The following is a 21,186-nucleotide window of genomic DNA, read 5'->3' on the forward strand; positions in this document are numbered from 1 at the left end:
TCCGCCTGCCAATGCAGGGTACAGGGGTTTGAGCCCTGGTCTGGGAAGATCTCACATGCCGCGGAGCAACTAAGCCCATGCACCACAACTACTGAGCCTGCGCCCTAGAGCCTGTGAGCCACAACTGAGCCCTCATGCCACAGCTACTGAAGGCTGTGCGCCTAGAGCCCATGCTCCGCAACAAGAAAAGCCACTGCAATGAGAAGCCCACTCACTGCAGCGAAAGGGTAGCCTCCGCTCCCTGCAACTAGAGAAAGCCTGTGTGCAACAACGAAGACCCAATGCAGCCAAAGATAAAAAATAAATAATAAATAAATAAATTTATTAAAAAAATAAAAGCTCAGAAATACTTATTTCACATAAAAATGAGTAAAATATAGAGTTACCATATGATTCAGCAGTTCCACTCCATACCCAAGAGAAATGAGAGCACATTTACACAAAAATTTATATATGAATGTTCATAGCAGCACTACTTATAATACCCCCAAAATGGAAACAACCCAAATGCCCATCAACTGATAAACAAAATGTGATATGTCCATACAATGGAATATTATTTGGCAATTAAAAAAAATGTTGTACAGATGCGTACTGTAGCATGGATGAACCTTGAAAAGTTTATGCTAGATGAAAGAAATCAGTTAAAATGGACTATATTTTGTCTAATTCTATTTATATGAAATGTCCAGAATGAGTGGTTGCCTAGGGCTGGAGGGTTGGTGGGGGAGTTGGGAGAATAATGTTAATGGTGATGAAAATACTCTTTTATAGGGTGATGAAAATGTTTTAAAATTGATAGTGGTGATGTTTGCACAATTCTGAATATACTAAAAGCCATTGAATTGTACACTTTAAATGTGTCAATTCTATGGTATGTGAATTAAATTTCAATAAAACTTTAAAAAATGGAACAACCTCTACTGCTGCTGCTGACATCTTTCTAGAATGCTCTCTGTACCTTCGCTTTTCATGTTTTTATTTTGGACATTTTCAAATATGCAGCGAAACTGAAAGAATTTTACAGTGAACATCCTTATCCTGCCACTTAGGGTCTACTGATAATATTAACTGTACTTGTTTTTTCCACATACCTATTGATCTATTCATCTCTCCATCCTTCTATCTACCCATCAATTTATCTATCTACCCATCAATTTATTTAGGCAAAGCTAAGAGTTTTAAAAAAATAATCATTCATTCATTCATTCATGCATTCTGCGCCAGGTCTTAGTTGCGGTATGTGGGATCTAGTTTCCCCACCAGGGATTGAACCCGGGCCCCGTGCATTGGGAGCATGGAGTCTTAACCATTGGACCACCAAACCGTCATTTTAAACTGTTTCGGTTGCTACACATCCTCACCAAATATTGGTATTAGTGATCTTGAATTTTTGCCATTGTGGTGGGTGCATTCTATACCTCCACTATTTTTCTTTTTTTTTTTTTTTGAGATGTAATTCATAAAAGTCACGCGTTTAAAGTATATAATTCAGTGGGTTTTAATATATTCATGGAATTGTGCAGCCATTACCACAACCCAATTTAAGAATATTTTCATCACCTCATAAAGAAACTCTAAACGAGCTATCATTCTGTGAAGAGACATGGAGGAACCTTAAATGTATATTTCTAAGCAAAAGAAGTCAACCTGAAGAGGCTGTATGATTCCAACTATATGACATTCTAGAACTATGTGACATTCTGTATGACAACTATATGACCTTCTAGAAAAGGCAAAACTATGGAGACAGTAAAAAGATCAGTGGTTAGCCAGGGTTCAGTGGAAGGGAGGGATGAATAGGTACAGAGGATTTTTAGGGTAGTGAAACTATTCAGTATGATGCTGTAATGGTGAATACTTACACCATCTGTCAAATCATGTAGAACCCTAATTTATACTATCATGTATCAACATTGGCTCATCAGTTGTTAGAAATGTATCTCACTAATGCAAGATGTTAACAGGGGAACTGGGTGTGGGGGTAAGAGGTGTATGGGAATTCTCTGTACTTTTTGTTTATTTCTCTGTAAACCTAAAACCAGTCTAAAAAAATAAAGTGTATTAATTAAAGAGAAAAAAATATCTGTACCCAGTAGCTGCCTTTCCCCATCTGTTCTTCCTTCCCCAAGCCCTAGGCAGTGGTTAATCTACTTTCTGTCTCTTTGGAGTTGGCAGTTCTGAACATTGCATATAAATGGGGTCAGTCATATATAACGTGTTCTTTGTGATCAGCTTATTTCACCTAGCATAATGTTTTCAAAGTGCATCCATGTTCCAGCATGTATCCGTCACTTTTATTGTTTTTGTTCTTTTTTGCTGAATACACTTGATGGATAATAGGGTTTTTCACACTATTTTGCCTGTGAATAATGCTGTTGTGAACATTCATGTGCAAATTTTGTGTGGTCATATGTTTTCAATTGTCTTGGATAGATACCTAGAGTGGAATTGCTGGGTCATATGGGAGCACCATGTATAACATGCTGAGCAATTGCCAAACTCTTGCAAAGTGGCTACACCATTTTACATTCCCACCAGGAATGTATGTGAGATCCAGTTTCTCTCCATCCTTGCCAGTACTTGTTATCTGTCTTTTTGATTATAGAGATTTATTTTACATAAAAGTGGAATGTGATTTAACCTATTATTGTTCTTTTCCATAGAGGCAAATTTCTGGAGATGTGTGATGATCTCTTAGCTAGAGTGGAGCCACCACTCCGTAGTGTTTTGGAACAGGCCAGTAAGTATTATTGTGACTGTTCATCTTGGGCTCTTTGGAAAATGTTAATTACTTTTTTTTTTTCCAGTTTTACAAATTTTCATTGTATGAACTACTTCAGTGCTATATGAAACTTATTTTTATCAATATCGTCCCCCTGGAGGACCTCCAATAGTGTCTAGGGAAATCTGATAGTTTTCCCAGGAAATGTAATTCAGATTCAAAGATGGATTTAAAGTCTCAGGTATTTCATGGTGGTAAAAATTGTCTTTAGCAGTGTTGCTGTGGTAGTCTTGTAGGTTTTTTTTGTCAGTGAATCTTTTGTTGAAAAATAAGTAAAGGGAGGATATGATAATCACATACTTAATAGGATGCTTTAATTTTATCTTGGGCTAAAAGGTGGAAGTTTGATTTAGGAATGCATTACTAATGTTCCGCAAACCTTTGACAAACCTTTTCCTAGAGTCCACTCTTGTGTTGGTTGCTATTTCATGGTGTTGAGATGTACTCTAATCTTGACACAGGCTCAGCTCTTAAATCAGAATGATTATCACAGAGGGGCATGTTCTTTCCATACTGGGTCAGCCCATTTCTTTAAATAGCCCTCCTCAACAAATTGTCAGTGTTTGTTGCACAAAATGTGACCAGGAAACCAGGTGGGTTTTGTTTTTTTTTAATTTTTATTTTTGGCTGCGTTGGGTCTTTGTTGCTGCGCGTGGGCTTTCTCTAGTTGCGGCGAGTGGGGGCTACTCTTTAGTTGCAGTGAGTGGGCTTCTCATTGTGGTGGCTTCTCTTGTTGCAGAGCATGGGCCCTAGGCATGCAGGCTTTAGTAGTTGTGGCGCACGGGCTTAGTTGCTCTGCGGCATGTGGGATCTTCCCGGACCAGGGATTGAACCCGTGTCGCCTGCATTGGCAGGCAGATTCTTAACCACTGCGCCACCAGGGAAGTCCCAACCAGGTGGTATTAAGAGGTGTTTTATGAGTGACAGCAGAGCCTTGGTGTGTACCTTCTCTCCTTCTGATATGAGGAGATTGTACCTGTGTTATAATCTGGCCTATGCTTATACTCTGGCTGGAGTGCTGGAGTGGCTAGATGTGCATCTGCATACTTTTTTTTTTTTCACGCCATGTCAGGGATAGTCCAATATTTTGAGGCCCTTTTATTTTCCTTATGGCCAGCTTAATTATTGATGTTTTAACATTTATTTGTGTGAGACTGTTTCCAAGATTGTAGGACTTGTGCACTGTAGGACATTAGGTATTCCTGACTCTCACCTCTTAAGTCCCAATATTGTCGTGCCACTCTGCCCTCATTATTTTGAGCACACACCTGTGTGTTGTGTGCACGCTCACATGTTATTGTGGAGGGGATTAGGAGTGGTGGGGTTTTGTTATGCATTTGTGAATTATTTTGTTGTGATAAGATGTTATATTGCTCTTTTTATTTCACTGTAAAATACTAGTTAAAAGATTCTTTTAATATAAACGTCTATTCTAATTGTTTTTAAATAGAGTTAAAGAAAGAAGATATTTATGCAGTGGAGATAGTTGGTGGTGCAACACGAATCCCTGCAGTGAAAGAGAAGATCAGCAAATTTTTTGGTAAAGAACTTAGTACGACACTAAATGCCGATGAAGCTGTTACTAGAGGCTGTGCATTGCAGGTGAGCTTGCTTTCTTTCACAGGTAGCCATTTATATAGGTCATTGTAAATACAGCAGTGGTTTTATGTATCCAGCTAGTTTGAGATTAGCTCAGTGATCTTAAGGTCTAAGATTCTAAAACTTCTGTTTTAAAATTGGTGTCAGAAGTGGTGTTCATAAGTGGAATTGTTTGTACTATATAACATGTAATAAGATGAAATAAGTCACTAGAAACATACGTAAGCCTGAAATACCACTAGAATTTGGCATATTTGTTGCATGAAGTAGTGTTATACATCAGTTAAATAAAGGTTGAGGTTAATGGAAAAGTAATAAGGAATAGCTAGATTATATGGGTGGTTTGACAAATGATAGACATTTATAAAACCACTTAGTTTAGGTACTATTAAGTTATTAATGTAAATAGATGTCTTCTGAAGTCATTCTTTATAGGTATTGTAATAATTAGTTCGTATGTCTACTTGTCAAATGGAATTTTTAAAAATTATTATTCTAGTGTGCAATCTTATCGCCTGCTTTCAAAGTCAGAGAATTTTCTATCACTGATGTAGTACCATATCCAATATCTCTGAGATGGAATTCTCCAGCTGAAGAAGGGTCAAGGTAATAATGTTTTTTAATCATTTTTGTACTTAAGTGTTAAGTCTTAGAAAATACTCTCCATTTCAAGTTATACACATCTGTAATATTTTGCTGTAGTGCATGAAAAGCAAAGTGATTATTTAGTCATTCATCAGAATAAGTTTGTGTCCTTACTAGCTTCTTTTATTTGATCCTGCTGAAATAATTGGTGCCTTTTATGTGCTGATTGGAGTATATATATATATGTTTAAAACTGACACTAGACACACACACACACACACATATACATATTTTTTTTCTTGGGAACTCTTAAAATCTGCAAACAGTGCCAGTTGAGAAGAGTAACTAGAGCTATACAGTAATTACAAACCTAGAATACATGGGTAAAAAGTGTTAGCAATGTCCTAAATTTGTGTTTTTGTCTTTTTCCTCTGTTCAGTGACTGTGAAGTCTTTTCAAAAAATCATGCTGCTCCTTTCTCTAAAGTACTCACATTTTATAGAAAGGAACCTTTCACTCTTGAGGCCTATTATAGCTCTCCTCAGGATTTACCCTATCCAGATCCTGCTATAGGTAAGTAAAGAGTTGAGAATTAAAAAAAAAAGAAAAGAAAAATTATGTGTGCTTGGGAGAACTGGAATAGCAAAGCAAGTAGAGTATGCTGAAATTTAGGTATTTTAGATCACATGCACAAAAAAACCACTTTCAGTCGTATTACCAGGTTTAGAACCAGCAGGATGGTCATTATTTAATTGGATCTCCTATTGTGGGCTGTAGTTCTTGTTTTCTTTTTTTTTTTTAATTAAAATTTTTTTAGTTTAATTTTTATTTTTATTGATTGATTGATTGACTGATGCTCTGTGCGGCTTGCGGGAAGTTAGTTCCCCGACCAGGGATCGAACCCACGCCCTCGGCAGTGAAAGCGCAGAGGCCTAACCACTGGACCGCCAGGGAATTCCCTGGGCTGTAGTTCTTGGTTAATGCACATTATTGTTATACCTTGTGCATAATGTGGTGCTAGTTACTGAAAGGAGTTGAAGAGGTTCAATTCTGACCCTAACATAGAGTTAGGTGTACACAGAAAATCATTAAGAAATTGTGATAATCAGTATCACAGGTTATGGAACCATGTTGGCTTGAGTCTTCATTGACTCTGAGAAACTTAGAATCTGGATATAATACCAGTCGAGGAGAGAGAAACTAGAGTTAACATGATAATTACAGAACTAGAATACATGGGTAAAGTATTAGGAATATCCTGAATGGCACTTAGAAGCTTGGAAAGTTAACCTACTCTGTTTTCCTCATTTTTAAAACAGGACTAGGTGTGATAATTCATACTTTACAGAGTTTTATGAATTAAAACACATAAACAAAACCCTGGTATAGTAACTGAATCTAGAAATGACAGTTTCTTGATAAGTGACAAGCAGTATGGAATCACTGGGGTTTTCAGTAGAGGAAAGTGGGACAAATCTATTCTAGGAATTTATCTGGCAGTAGCCTATAAAGATGAATTGGAATAAGGCACTGGAGGGAAGGACATGTTTGAAGAGTTAGGAGGTACTTGAGTCCTTAATTGAGACAAGATAAATAAGAGTTTGACTATATGTGAGAGAGGAAGGAGAAATCTGATGATTTAGTAAGATTCTAAGAGTGCCCACTGTGCTTATTTGAAGTATCATGTTACTGACCTTTCACTGAGAAATGGACATAACCTGGCAGTATGGGCATGTATTTGTGTTTGAATTCATCCTCTTAGGTTATGTGTTCTCTTTTGTCTTTCTTATGTCCTTAGCTCAGTTTTCAGTTCAGAAAGTCACCCCTCAGTCTGATGGCTCCAGTTCAAAAGTGAAAGTCAAGGTTCGAGTAAATGTCCATGGCATTTTCAGTGTGTCCAGTGCCTCTCTAGTGGAAGTGCACAAGTTTGAAGAAAATGAGGAACCGATGGAAACAGATCAGAATGCAAAGGAGGAAGAGGTAATCTAGACAATCTTATACCATTTTAGGCCATTCGTAATGGCTCAGAGGTGACACTTGTCTAGAAATTCTAGCAAATAGACTGGGTGACAGAGCTGCTGAGAGTAGGTTTGCATGCATACCCCATCATATGTGAACTAACACAAAGTCTTTATACAGAATTTGTATAGAAATGGGACATAGTTGGCTTCCTCCTTCAGACCATGCACCTCTCAATTTGACTTATTCTTGGTTCTTTCTGATTACTGGGGAATGCTGAGTCTCAGTTGATTATTTCCACAAGTAGCATAGAATTCACACTTATTTGTTGGAATCATGCACTGAGTCTTGTACTTATTGTGTATAAAAATCAAGGCTTTATAAAACTATAAATGTTTGGGGTCTCATCCCCACAGATTTTGTTTGACTTGGTCTGGGCTAGAGCCCAGGTGTCAGTTTTAAGAGCCTCCAAGGTCATTATAATGTGCTGCAGGCATTGAAAGCCAGTGTGGTTCAAGGTCTCTACAAACTTCTCCCTTCTTTGTCATTTCTGTCAGCCTTTGTTCTTTTAACACCTTTAACAGAATTTTCAAGGTGTCCACCTCCCCTAATGTACACAGTGGTTGTACTTTTGAGGATGGAAAGGCTGATTTAAAAACTGCTAGAAAAAGTTAAGACTTTTGAGAGAAATGTATTCATGAGAAAGCTAGGAGAAACTCATGCTTTCTTCAGATTTTATTGTGTTAAGTATTGCCACGCTGTGTGCTTATAAGTACTGCTATGGTTTTACAATGTAGTTCTATAGCCGCTCTTATTTATATAAGGGCAAGGCAAGAGTTATTTCCGTTGTACAGATGTAGTAACCGAGATCCAGAGAGGAAAACTTTCATGCTCTAAGTATAACGTATGTGTTATAGCTGGAATTTGAGTCTGGGTTGTCTGATTGTTGGTAATTAGCAGGAATTGCACATCATGTGATTTTGCCAATGTGTCATGAAGGTTGCTTAGTCTTTCACTAGTATTTCCTAGTTTCAGGATTTGATGTGACCTGTTTTTCAGAAGATGCAAGTGGATCAGGAGGAACCACACGTTGAAGAGCAACAGCAGCAGACACCAGCAGAAAATAAGGCAGAGTCTGAAGAAATGGAGGTATGAATTGTGTTTTAGAGTATGATTTGCTGTCTTTTTACATAATGGTTTTGGCTGACATATGTCTTGGAAGGGAATTATATTAGAAATCTTCATTTATCTGAACAGTCTTTAAAGCAAGATTTTGTAGTATGGTTGGAAAGTATCTTTGGCAGAATGGTCTTTGAACTTTAGTCTGGATGGTTTGTGGGAAGAAAGCACTCAGAAGCCCTAGTTTTACTAGGCTAGTGAGTGATTGGTTCATGCTGGTTTCTGAATGGCTGTTACTAATAGTATCCTACCCATAATTTATTCTTTACTAATAAACAATGAAAGATGGTTTTTTCAAATTTTGTCAACTCTCTGAAACTTGTCTTTTTGTTGAAATACACTGTTTTAAATAATAATGTTTTGAAATATATTTTGTAAATAATGTTAATATTTATCCCAAGTATTTAAATGAATATGTAGCATTTTTGGATCCTTTACAACCTGTTCTTTAACTTTTGAGTTTTCATGTTTAAATTTTGTCATCAGCATTGAAAACAGCTTTTCTTTCAAATTATTTATGACATTGCAGTGTATAATTTCACCTTCTAAGGTATTTCTGATTGTGGCATTTAAAAAAGTTTGGCAGAGCCTTTAGGAGGCTTAAGTCTGGTACCCATTTTCATGTCAGTTAACAAATTTTATTCCTTTAGCTGTGCAAATAATTGTAAAAAAAAAATGGCAGAGGAAATCATCCTCATAGATGCTTCAGTGTACTGTAGGCCTTTTCCAAGGTGGAAGACCTGTTATAGCCTGGGTTGGGGGCAGCAGTGGGCAAGAGAAGTATGTATTTTTCTGTGTTTGGGAAGGTCGGGGAGGAGAAAGGAGAGAGGTGGACCTGCCTGCCTGCCCGGCCCCCCCCGCCCCAATGCCATGGAGCTGTGGCAAGTTTCATGGGGTTTGTTATTTATGTTGCTTCCCTGAGGTGGCTCGGGAACTGACGCCTTTCATAGTATTGTTTCTAAGGGAAATAAAATACAAATGATACATAAATCAGCCCTGATTTAAGATTTGGACAGGAGATGGGGAAATGACTTTGTATTCTAGATTACTTGAAAGTTACAAATAAAAAACAACTGGAATGGATATTTTTCTAATTTGTGGATCAGCAAGAGCTTTCAAAGCATAAAAGCAATGAAAGTAATCACAAAGGAAAAGGTAGATAGATTCAACAATAAAAGCTTGCATAGACAAATAACAGAAGATTAGAAAAAAACTAGAAGAGTCAATCACTTAGGGGGAAAAATCACAAAGATCCCAAGAGAACGCTGGATGAAATATGACTAGGCAATTTGAAGAAATAAGTATGCCTTATAACTGTGTGAAAAAAGGTTATTGACCCAACGAAAATAATAGATCATGGTAAATGAATTCCTTTTTTTGGCCAGGGTACAGTGGAATGGATTCTGTTACTCCTTGTGAGAATGTAAATAGGTGCAGATACTCTGGAAGTCATATTACTACTGTATTTCTGATCCTTAAAAATTTCATACCCTCTCCCCACTAATTTCCTCTGCATGTTCATATGTTTAGATAAGAGTGGAAGTAAATTAGAGAATATTTAATAGTGATTATATGTTGATAGTGGGATTATGGGAGGTTGTTTTTGTGTGTATATGTATGTAAATAAGTGTATGTGTGTGTACAGATCAGTAGTGTTAAGTATAATCACATTGTGCTACAGTCTTTTTCATTTTGCCAAACTAAAACTACCTATTAAGCAACAATTCCCCATTCCTCTATCCCTCCTCCCCCCGTCCCCTGGCAACCACCATTACTTTCTATCTCTATGGATTTGACTATTTATAGTCAAAAATATTTATATTTTTTTAACTTTCCAGATATTGTAAGAACACAAACTAAGTTAATAAAAAAGCAAAGCCAGCCTTTGAAACATGACTCATTTGGAAGTTTAAGAGTCTGTATAAGTGTTCTTAATGATTTCTGTTATTTTAGACTTCTCAAGCTGGATCAAAAGACAAAAAGATGGACCAGCCCCCTCAAGCCAAGAAGGCAAAAGTGAAGACCAGTACTGTGGACCTGCCAATTGAGAATCAGCTGTTATGGCAGATAGACAGAGAGATGCTCAACTTGTACATTGAAAATGAGGTGGTTATTTTAAGTCTTTTAGAACAATAAGCTAAAAAGTTAACGTGACCGTAGTGTTCAAACTCTGTGTCTAGTGACCTTCATGTGTTTTAGGTTGTATGGGGTTTGAGAACAATTTTAGATTTTGGGGTGTTGGAGGACAAGTTTAATAGATCCCAAGACTTAACATCAAAATTCTTTTATGGTGATATTATGTCTTTATTGCTAAAAACTCTGTTATGAGATCTTTGACATTTAGGGGAGGTATCATTCATGTTTGGGTGTGTGAGTTTGGTTGTTCACTAGCGATTGGGATGTTTGAGGCCAGGGTCAGGGAAGTTGATCAGCAGGAGAAATCACATTAGCCTTAATATTTTGTTTATTAGTTCCTTTCCCTGTTGCCAGTCAATATGTAACTGTAGTTATGGTGAGCGATGCAAGGTTTGGGACCCTGGAGCACAGTTATTCAATTAATTATTGTCTGTGAGGTTTCTCATCATATGTACATTGGATCTTAGAATAGTTTTGTTTCATAGACCCTTTAGCATCTATACTATATGAATAATTTGATTTTCCTGGGTATGTAATACAAGCAGAGTATACTCACCTTGTGACATTGAACTAATAGTTTCTTAAAGTTCTCTTGTCTTAAATTCTTTTCCTTATTTTTGCTTTTGAGTTTCAACATCTTGATATTTCTTCTATTGCTCTTTTTTTCTAAGCACACCCACAGAACTCTCACTTGATCTTCATAATGTACTAAGGACTGATGCTTCCAGCTCTCTTTCCGTGGATGATTCACAGAACTAAAAGGATTTGAGGAAGAAGGCTTCTCTACCTTTATATTACTTAATAGTTAAGGGGAAATTGTCTCAGTTTTCTGAATGTCTGACTGTACTGTTCACAGGGTAAGATGATCATGCAGGATAAACTAGAGAAGGAGAGGAATGATGCTAAGAATGCAGTAGAAGAATACGTGTACGAAATGAGAGACAAGCTTAGTGGTGAATATGAGAAGTTTGTGAGTGAAGATGTAAGTATGTGCTGCAGTGTGCCTGCTTAGTGTGCGTCTTCCGGCAGGATGCTTAAATGTAGTTAACAAGGGAAGTTTGTATCTGTAGGTATACAGAAAAATGATTAAAAATGCACTTTTTTGGGGAGAAGTTTTATATCGTTTTATTTTCTATTGATAGAGTGTTTCCCAAAGGTTAGACTTTGTGCATCACTCTTTTTTTGGTGTGTCACTTTTTGATACATTTTTGCATGCTATTTTTTACCTAGTATTTTTCTTTAAATCAGCTTACTTTTCCCTGATGTTTATTTTAACTCACTTCTTAAAAAAAATTCAGTATAATTGACATATAACTTTATATTAGTGTCAGGTGTACAACATAATGATTCGATGTTCGTATACATTGTGAAATGATTACCACAATAAGTCTAGTTAAACATCCATCACTACACGTACTTAAAAAATTTTTTTTCTTGTGACGAGAACTTTTAAGATTTATTCTCTTAGTAACTTTCATATATGCACTACAGTATTATTAACTATGTAACTCACTTAGTTTTAAATGTAGTTTTTAATTCTGAAACTTTCAAACATATCCATATGTCCCCTACAGCGGAGAAAATAGTGTAATAAACCCCCTTGTACCTATAAAACAAGATAACATTTTGTCAGTCTTGTTTTCCATATCCCCATCTCTCCACTCCCCCGTATTTTAAAGAAAATCCGTATATATCATAGTCTGTGCCTGTTTCTTCATTTGTGAATCAACTGATTTTTGACTGACTAAATTGCAATATTTCCTTCATCTTTAGGACCGTAACAATTTTACCTTAAAACTAGAAGATACTGAAAATTGGTTGTATGAGGATGGAGAAGACCAGCCAAAGCAAGTTTATGTTGATAAATTGGCTGAATTAAAAGTGAGTGACTCTTGAAAGCAGAAATGCTGTAGTTTCCATGGAGAGTATCTCAAAATTGAGAGTAATTCTCATGTTAAGTAATTGAAGGCAGGTTGAAAGTGACTGAAGAGCTATACTTTTTATCACTTAGGTTCACTATCTTTCTTTTAGAACTTTGTAATAGCAAAAGAATTTTTCTGGAAATTGAGTTTAGACCTAAACTGTTTCACTGAATTGGAGCTTGAGTATGTTCTTGGTGTCAAGAGATTGAAAGACTAGCAAGATGCATCCCTGTCCTAAAGGTATTTGCAATGCAGTTGGAGCAGGGCTGCGTGTATACAGCTTTGATTCTCAGTAGAGCAGAAGCGTCTGGTTTTGTATATAAAGAAGCTGATAGTCACACCTTAGAGTTAAAAGCACAAAGAATTATTTAAAGTTGAGGGCTTTTGTTTGGAAAAAGATGCAAACACACAAGAAGAACTTTTTGCATTTCTCTGGATTACTTCGTTTCTTGTCAAACTGGGCCATTGTGACTAACCTCTGAAATGGAATTGCTGAAGGACAGTGCCTGCAGTTTCCTTTCATTCTGGCAAGAATATTAAGAGTCTCCAGTGACATCCTTCCCATTGAGGTTTTTTTTTTTTTTTTAAATTTTATTTATTTATTTATTTTTGCTGTGTTGGGTCTTCGTTTCTGTGCGAGGGCTTTCTCTAGTTGTGGCAAGCAGGGGCCTCTCCTCATCGCGGTGCGCGGGCCTCTCACTATCGCGGCCTCTCTTGCTGTGGAGCACAGGCTCCAGACACGCAGGCTCAGTAATTGTGGCTCACGGGCCCAGTTGCTCCGTGGCATGTGGGATCTTCCCAGACCAGGGCTCGAACCCGTGTCCCTTGCATTGGCAGGCAGATTCTCAACCGCTGCGCCACCAGGGAAGCCCCGCCATTGAGGTTTTTGATTTACTCTTTATTATGGGAGATGTCCAGCACATGAAAGTAGACAGAATAATAGCTTCAACTGTTGTCAACTTATGTCCGGTTTTGTTTCATTTCTGCTCCTTTCCACTCCCAGTTATTTTAAGCAAGTCTCTCAGGTTATATTTAATCCAAAAATATTTCAATGTGTACTTAAAAGAAAATGTAGCCTTAAGCTGTACCATTATCACAGGCATAAAAATTCCTTAATACCACCATATTTTCAGTCCGTTTTCAGGTTCCAGTTGCTTCATAAATTATTTTTTAGTTTGTTTGACTCAGGATCCAAACAGGGTCCATACATTCTGTTGATATGTCTCTTAAATCTGTGTCTGTAGTTCTCCTTCCATCATTTCTCCTCCCTTACTTAGTTGATGAAAAAACTTGATCATTCGTGCTGGAGGATTTATTCCTGGTCTGAATTTTGCTCCTTTTCAACTCTGGTGTTTAATCTTATCTGGTAAATTGATGGTTACAGCTGGAGGCTTTGTCAGATACAGGTTTAAAAAAAATTTTTGTTTTTATTTTTTCAAGTGTACTTCATATATGGTGTTGTCTATCACTGTCTGGAGGCACCTAATTTTTGGTTGTCTCCCTAATGTATTTTGAGAACTAGGGTTCAAGTGACAAGTTGAAGTGGCTCCACTTGGAACAGTATTGAGGTATATTCTCATGTAGACTGAGGATATATTTCAATTGGCTGGGGAAAAATATTCAACTTCTTATATATAGAACATGGAGATTAAATGTATTTTAATTCATAATCAATCTTAGTAGAAAGATACTACTCTTACAGTTTAAACTCCCCTGTGAAGAATTTGTATATTCTCTCTTCTGTTAAGAATCTAGGTCAGCCTATTAAGATACGATTCCAGGAATCTGAAGAAAGACCAAAATTATTTGACGAACTAGGGAAACAAATCCAACAGTTTATGAAAGTAATCAGCTCTTTCAAAAACAAGGTATCTTTTTTTTTTTTCTCCTTTTCCCTACTGTTGTTTCGGTAGAGTTAAGTTTTGAGACATTTACGTAGCAGTTCTTTGTCTTCTTTTTAACTGTTGTTTAATGATAGTATTTTCTTTTGGGATGTTAATGTAATGTATAATATTTTATATAATCTTACTAAGAACCCTGGGATTTGCTGCTTCTCTTTAATAAGGGGACTATGGAATTGAGCAATATTATTCAGCTTCCTTTTCTTGTTATGAAATGTTTGATCATTGACTTAACTTGCTCTATTTTGGTGTTAGAACACATTAGGCAAATAATTTAGTTTGTTATGCAGATGTAGGACTGTCTCAACAATAAACTACTTTCATTTTTTTTGAGCACTATATGATATATATTCCATAAGTATATTATCTGATTAAATTTTCACAGTACCCTTATGAAGTAGGTGGTAGTATCAACATTTATAGATAATTTCTAACTTCTTTAATCCTAACCCAAGGTTACTATTGGGGGAGCTGGGATTTGGCCTGAGGTCTGATTCCAAAGTTTGGATTGCTCTCAAACTTTGGTAAATAGTTTGGTTAACTCCACTATTATACTCCGGGTTCTTGATGTATTGTCAGTGTAAGAAACTTTAAGACAGATAAATTGAGCTTTCTAAAAAAATTACTTTTAATTAAAAAATTTTGCTTCTGAAAGGCCTCTTTTAAAAAACTGTACTCATTATTATTTTGGTTCCTAACAAGGATGCCTAAACCTCAGGTCTCATACCTAATGACATGTAATTTTTTTTTTTTGCATTGTGGAATTATAAGATTTTGTGTAAAGCATGTGCTGTTTATACTGCTGAAGCATTTTAATTACCACCTTGTGTAATTTTGGCCTTTAAATGTTATTTCCTCTGTTTTAAAAATTGGGGTTACTTTTCTGAATTTTTCGGGAATTGAATGTCTATGTAGTTTGTGAGGCTAGATGAGCTTCATTTTGGGAAAGATTGTAACTTTTTGGAAGATGGTAAAGAACTAGACAATATATGAGTAGGGACAGTATCATCCTTTGACACTTGTCTGGTTGGCTACTGGTTGCAGGAGGACCAGTATGACCATTTGGATGCTGCTGACTTGGTGAGGGTAGAAAAAAGCACGAATGAGGCCATGGAGTGGATGAATAACAAGCTGAATCTGCAGAACAAGCAGAGTCTGACCGTGGATCCAGTTGTCAAGGCAAAAGAGATTGAAGCTAAAATTAAAGTAATGTATGATTTTAAAGATTTAATAGTCTTTTCTAGTCAGTCTCATTATTTATTATTAATAGGAGAGAATTTCATTATTGCATCTTTGCTTCTGGCTTGGGGATAGGGTCGGAGAGGGTGGACTTGGATTTTAGTATGCCATGTAAAATTTGTTACAAGAAACCACAGTTTTCTCTCCTATTGTTCTAGGAGCTGACGAGTATCTGTAGCCCTATAATTTCAAAGCCAAAACCCAAAGTGGAACCTCCAAAAGAGGAGCAAAAAAATGCAGAGCAGAATGGACCAGTGGATGGACAAGGAGACAGCCCAGGCCCTCAGGCTGCTGAGCAGGGTACAGACACAGCTCTGCCTTCGGATTCAGACAAGAAGCTTCCTGAAATGGACATTGATTGATTCCAACAATTGTTTATATTAAAACAGACTATTATAAAGCTTTAAGTTGTCAACTTTGTTCTAAATATCAACTAGAGCAATTAAATACTGGAGATTTCTTAGTTTTTAGGGGATTTGGGGGGGGGATATAGGTAATGTATGGAGCATTTTGACTTCGAAATAGTTAGATACAGAAATGAAGTGCATTGTATCTTTTTCATAATGGTACTATTTAGAAGCCCAGTTAGTCTTACTGAGCTTATGCTTCACTCCTTTTATGTTTAATCATGCTTATACAAAGAGAAGTTTGTTTTAAAAAGTTGAGCTATAGCACAAGCTATACCTAGCTATCAAGCAGACTTTTTGTTATGACATATATGGCAGGAACTCTAATTGTGCTTCACACATCTGCTGTGGAGATTGCCACAAAGGCTCCCTGCTTGGTGTGGGGATGGGGGAGGGGTCTCCCTCTGTTTCTGAGGACTAGAGAGCATGGCATGGATTAACAGAGAACAACAAAGGTATGCTCTGAGCTTCTTCACGTGTCAGTCAGCTCCGCTGGGACTCCCACCCCGTCTTCCTATCTTCCCATCTTCCCCCAGTTAAAGGAGCTCCTATTACAAATGCCGTGTGTTGCTCCTGGGAAAATAGATCCTTTCGTGTGGAGCAAGTTGTTAACTGAGGATTTTAGACCTGGAGGCTCTTCCTGAGAATGTATGTTCCTGAAAGTATGTCCACTAATATCCCAAGTATCAAAGTCTAAATAATTTTCTCTTCGGAAGGTTAGAATTGGGTAGACGTACTGTTGGATATAGGCATGGTAAATTTAACTGAGGGATTGATTCTTGTTAATTATGGTGTGAAGATTTGTATCCTGGCCTGCTTATTCAGGTTAGAGATGTTCTGTGTAAATTTGAGGTATAGCTTGAAGTCTTAAAAGAGTTAAAAGTTCTTTTTTGCTCATTCACAATCACTTACGTGTTGTGTTAATATCTGTCATGAATCTGCCAATTTGTATGTGTTAAACAGCGGACAGATCATACAAAAAACTAAGATGCACTGGATTGTACTGGATGAGTCTGAAATAAGTGTTAAAGAAGTGTGGTGCTGACTTTAGCAACACCTCATTCTTACTGTGCAGCCAGTGTCAGGAGCACCAAAGCATTCCCTGTGACTGCCCTTTGGGCCGTGTTGATAGGAGTGAGGCATTTTGGAAACTAAGGGAAACCTGTAGTATTAGAGGCCAGAGCTGGTACCTGCCCTAGAAACTGTTAAAATCTTTGTTGGTTACTTTTTGGACCTTTGTAATTATTAATCTGTGTAACAGAGAGCTGCTCTGTTAATTTTGGCCTATGTTGTTAGAAATAAGATTATACCTTGCATATCTAGAATAAGTTTCTGTCCATCTCTGCACTAAAAAATTTAGAGTGTTACAAGCTCTACAGTGCTATAGAGAAACATCACTTAGTGGAGGAAGGTGGAAGTGTATTTATGTCGGAGTGTAAGCATGTGTGGAAGCCTCGCAGCACCAGGACTTGGCCCTGTTCTTAGAGCCTCCTCTATCCATTCTCTACTTGTCCTGCTTCAAGAGTTCCAGCTGGCCTGCTGTGAGGCCTAGAGCTACTTAGGAGTGCTGGCTGCAGGATTAAGCCAATTCTTAGGCAACTGACTCAGTTCCTAATGGCCATTTCTTCTAAAAATTTTCTTCTGTGTGTGGGGGCGGGTGTGGGTCTTGGGTTGGGGGTGAGTTTGAGGTTTAAAGTTTAAACTAGAAATAAGATGATGTGGTCTGCTTGCTCTCTGTTTAGATAGGCTTTAAGACCAATTGGATTTACATGGAGGCCAGGCCAGAGAATGGTAATCGATGACTTGTGTGCAGACAAGCATTTATCCAGGTTGCATTGTCCCAATTGGTTTGTTAAAGCTCCAGGTTACGTTCTTACACAAAGAAAAACATTCAGTAAACATGAGACAAGTTTTAGGAAAACTTAATAAAAAGAAACCTGTCTTACACTCAAAGGAATGGTTTTCTTAATTTCATAATGAAGGGTGTGTATGTGTGTATGTTTGTATGTTTTTGTGTTTTAAATAAAAACTCTTCTCTAGAGGTAAGAGTCCTCTAAGCTAAATTCCAAGTAGTTAACATTTGTCAGAGACCTCCATTCTGAAGAACGTTGGAGGCTTAGCACACTGGGTGGTAAGAAGTAGCTCTTTCCATACTTATTCTCCCATGCGGAGTCCTGGCCCAGTTCTCTGACTTAGAAATCCTTACCTTGCTCCTGTGACTGGGCCTTTGAGGGTTTTGATATTAGCAGGAGGTGGGTTACGGCCCTATAAAGGCCAGTGCCAGGACTGATGACTGCCCCTTCAAAGAACAGGACATGGCCCAGAATGTGCTAGTAACAGTTGTTACCAGTGACAGTTCCAATAGTGTGTGCATGCATGTGCGTCTTGGTGTGTATATGGGGTGGTGTTGAGTGTTGAAAGGGGGTGAAGCCACCAGAAGAGACCCTAACTATACAAAGCATAGGGCCTAGATGGGGAGGGGTCTGGGGCCTTCCTCCCTGTAGTCCTGCTACTTAATAGTCCCGGTGCCAGGCCTACCAACAGGGCCTGTGCCCCGCCACCTTCAAGAAGTGTCTGGAGTAAAGTCTTTTTTTTTTTTCTGGGCCTCTGTCTTAGGGAGAAGAGTGGGCACCTGGTAATATGAGTGGGAAGCCAGCTAGCTAGTGATTATCCAGAGTGTAGCCATTTTATAGGGCTGTTGGAATCACCTGGAAAGAGTAGCATACCTGTTTACCCAGGAGAGATACCAGCATCCCTGGTGTCACTGGGGAAGAGGGTGTTGGAGGCAAGCCAGGGCTGGTGGGAGGGTTTTGCAATGGGGCAGCTTCAGCTTAATGTGAAGGACTTCTTTTATGGCTCCCATCGGGTTGGTGAGAATTCACACAGAGGCTTTAGAGCAGTGGCCTTTGAGATGCCTATCAAACATCTTGAGGGGTTTTTGTTGGGGCACTGTCAGAGGTGGTAGGGCTGAGAGACTGGAGTCATGGTGTGGCGCACTGGGGCTTTTAGCCTGACCTGAGAGTGACAATGTTTTAGGGATGCTCATGTGACATGTGCAGAGTGAGTGGGGCCTGGGGGAAGTTGGAGGTAGTGGAACTTTTAAAATAATCCACGTTTTAGGGGGATGAGCCAAATGAAGGGGGAAATGGTAGGTCTTGGTACGGGAGGAAGGGGGAAGATGGAAAAGTGACTTTAAAACAAAACCATGCTGTTAGAAGCAGAGGAAGTAGTTAACCTTTATGGGGTAATGACAAGGCAACTCAGGCTAGGCTTCAGGGGCCTATTGACATTTTATATTGATCTGGCTTTTGGTAGTACACGTTGTATACTTGATTGATTTCAATCATTTTTCTTTAGCTTTAACAGATCATTTCTTATGTAAAATTATAATACAGGTTATAAAACAATACGCACAGCTTCCCACGTTTGGAAAGAACATGGAATGTGTTTGCATAAATATCAAAACTGGATAGGTGTTTCAAAATGAAATGGTTTTCTCCCAGTGTGGGATTGTGAGTGATTTCTGTTTGTAAGTTTTTGCTTGTTTGTATTTTCTAAGATTTCTGTAATAAGCATTTTGGAATTTTATAATGTTAAACAAATTAAAAGTATATTTCAAAAAGAATGGCTCCAAGGTTTCAAACCTGGAATAAAAGATGTAATAGACATGTGGAGCTTCCGGTCTGCAGGAGTCAGTGCAGATGTTTGTGAGAGTCTGGATAAGATTAGGAAATTGTACAGACATGGAATCGAGAGATCCTGAAGATACAGTTGGATGCGGAAGGAAGCTTTGGGGGTCAGGGTTTGTTCTTTCTGCTTTAGAGAGTGAAGGATGGTGTTTGGCTGTGTCAGGAAGAGGAAGCGGAAGCTTTGAAGGAAACAAGCAGCTGCCAGAGGGGAATGATCATCCATGAGGCATGTTAGGGAGGAGGGAGATTTGAGAAGTGAGAGGTGGCAGTGGCCAGTGAGGTTAGATGCTGAGAGGATGCTTTAGAAGGGGTGTAGCTGGGCTTTGTGGGCGTGCAGTGAGGCCTCAGGTGGAGGAGAGTATCTGGTCAGGAAGCTTGGCCTAGTTGAAATGAGGGATCTACTTGGGGAGGAAGGAGGTTGGCAGCATCCTAGGCCTGCTGTCTTGTGTGCAAAAGGGGATAGTTTCCTCCAGTTACCCGGAGACCATGGCATTCCTTTCCTGGGTGGTGCTCCCTTGCCTCTGGCTGGAGCAGCCCTGGGATATGACCCTCAATGCCCTGGTCCTCTGAGCTGGATTACTGCAATTTGGAGCAGGTGCCATAACTGTAGAAATGAAGGAGGTGACCTCTTAAGCAGCAGGGTAGGAGGCAAAATGGAAAAACGGCCATGTTGTTGGGATGGGAGCAACATTTCCAGGATGGTAACGGAGGGAATACATTTCTGGGGGATCAGGGAAGGGAAGATCTCAGAGGATGTGAAAATACAGACTGCTTTCCAGATCAGTCCAATAGCCATGAGCAAGTGCCACGCTAATCCTGACCTTGTCACTCCAGTTTTGACACATGCTATAAGGTCAGGGAGGGAGAAAAGGGGAAATACTTCTAACCTGGGATTTGCCAGGTTCAAGGACAACAAGCAGAAAAAAAAAATGGAGCTATGTTTGGGGCCATTTCCATTAGTTGTGTCCGTGTGTACATCCTTCAAAGGCCAGGTAGACTGGTAAGATTTGGAGTCCTGGATCAATGGAGGGAGAGAGAGCACTTAAAATTCTTATCACAAGTAAGCAGGCCCTTCCCTAACGCATACATTGTTTTCTACACCTGCACATTATTTATTTTAATTAATTAATTTAGTTTTGGCTGTGTTGGGTCTTCGTTGCTGTGCGCGGGCTTTCTCTAGTTGCGGTGAGCGGGGGCTACTCTTCGTTGTGGCGCACGGGCTTCTCATTGCGGTGGCTTCTCTTGTTGCGGAGCACGGGCGCCTGGGCTCTAGGCGCACGGGCTTCAGGAGCTGTGGCTCGAGGGCTCTAAGCGCAGGCTCAGTAGTTGTGGCACACCGGTTTAGTCGCTCCACAGCATGTGGGATCTTCCCGGCCCAGGGATCGAACCCATGTTCCCTGCATTAGCAGACGGATTCTTAACCACTGCGCCACCAGGGAAGCTCCCTCTACATGCACTTTAAAATTTGAAACAGACTGGTCTACTATTTGGTCAAGACTTGGCTAAATGCTTGGGGGAGAGAAAGCTGGAAACACTTGGAAAACCGCCTCAATGCCTCAGCTTCCACGATGTAAATCCCAGCAGAGCATTTCTGAGGATGAGCTGGATCAGTAGATGTTCCAGAAAAGGATGACCCAAATGATAGGGTACCTTTCAGCAATGCCGGTAGGCAGTCTTCTAGAACTCATGTGAGACTGCCATGAAGACCAGGAGGGTGGTGTGTAATAGAACTCAGAAAATTGGGAGGGCTCATGCAGTCATAAACAAAGCCCCAGGCTGGGTGAG

The 21,186-nt window shown here is 38.9% G+C and overlaps 1 protein-coding gene across 1 annotated transcript in view; it reads left to right on the forward strand.

The window, feature by feature from the left end:
* HSPA4 (heat shock protein family A (Hsp70) member 4) overlaps positions 1 to 17,665 on the forward strand; it is a 42,632-nt gene extending 24,967 nt beyond the window's left edge. The window contains exons 8-19 of the mRNA XM_059917069.1: positions 2,667 to 2,743; positions 4,236 to 4,387; positions 4,884 to 4,990; positions 5,409 to 5,542; positions 6,768 to 6,949; positions 7,988 to 8,077; positions 10,061 to 10,213; positions 11,100 to 11,225; positions 12,017 to 12,124; positions 13,914 to 14,033; positions 15,111 to 15,272; positions 15,464 to 17,665. Coding sequence (XP_059773052.1) covers positions 2,667 to 2,743; positions 4,236 to 4,387; positions 4,884 to 4,990; positions 5,409 to 5,542; positions 6,768 to 6,949; positions 7,988 to 8,077; positions 10,061 to 10,213; positions 11,100 to 11,225; positions 12,017 to 12,124; positions 13,914 to 14,033; positions 15,111 to 15,272; positions 15,464 to 15,667 — 1,615 coding nt within the window. The 3' untranslated portion in view covers positions 15,668 to 17,665. The remainder of the gene's footprint in view (positions 1 to 2,666; positions 2,744 to 4,235; positions 4,388 to 4,883; positions 4,991 to 5,408; positions 5,543 to 6,767; positions 6,950 to 7,987; positions 8,078 to 10,060; positions 10,214 to 11,099; positions 11,226 to 12,016; positions 12,125 to 13,913; positions 14,034 to 15,110; positions 15,273 to 15,463) is intronic.
* The last annotated feature ends 3,521 nt before the right edge of the window (positions 17,666 to 21,186 follow it).

This window comes from Balaenoptera ricei, chromosome 3 (genome assembly GCF_028023285.1).
Source record: "Balaenoptera ricei isolate mBalRic1 chromosome 3, mBalRic1.hap2, whole genome shotgun sequence".
Taxonomy (NCBI): Eukaryota; Metazoa; Chordata; class Mammalia; order Artiodactyla; family Balaenopteridae; genus Balaenoptera; species Balaenoptera ricei.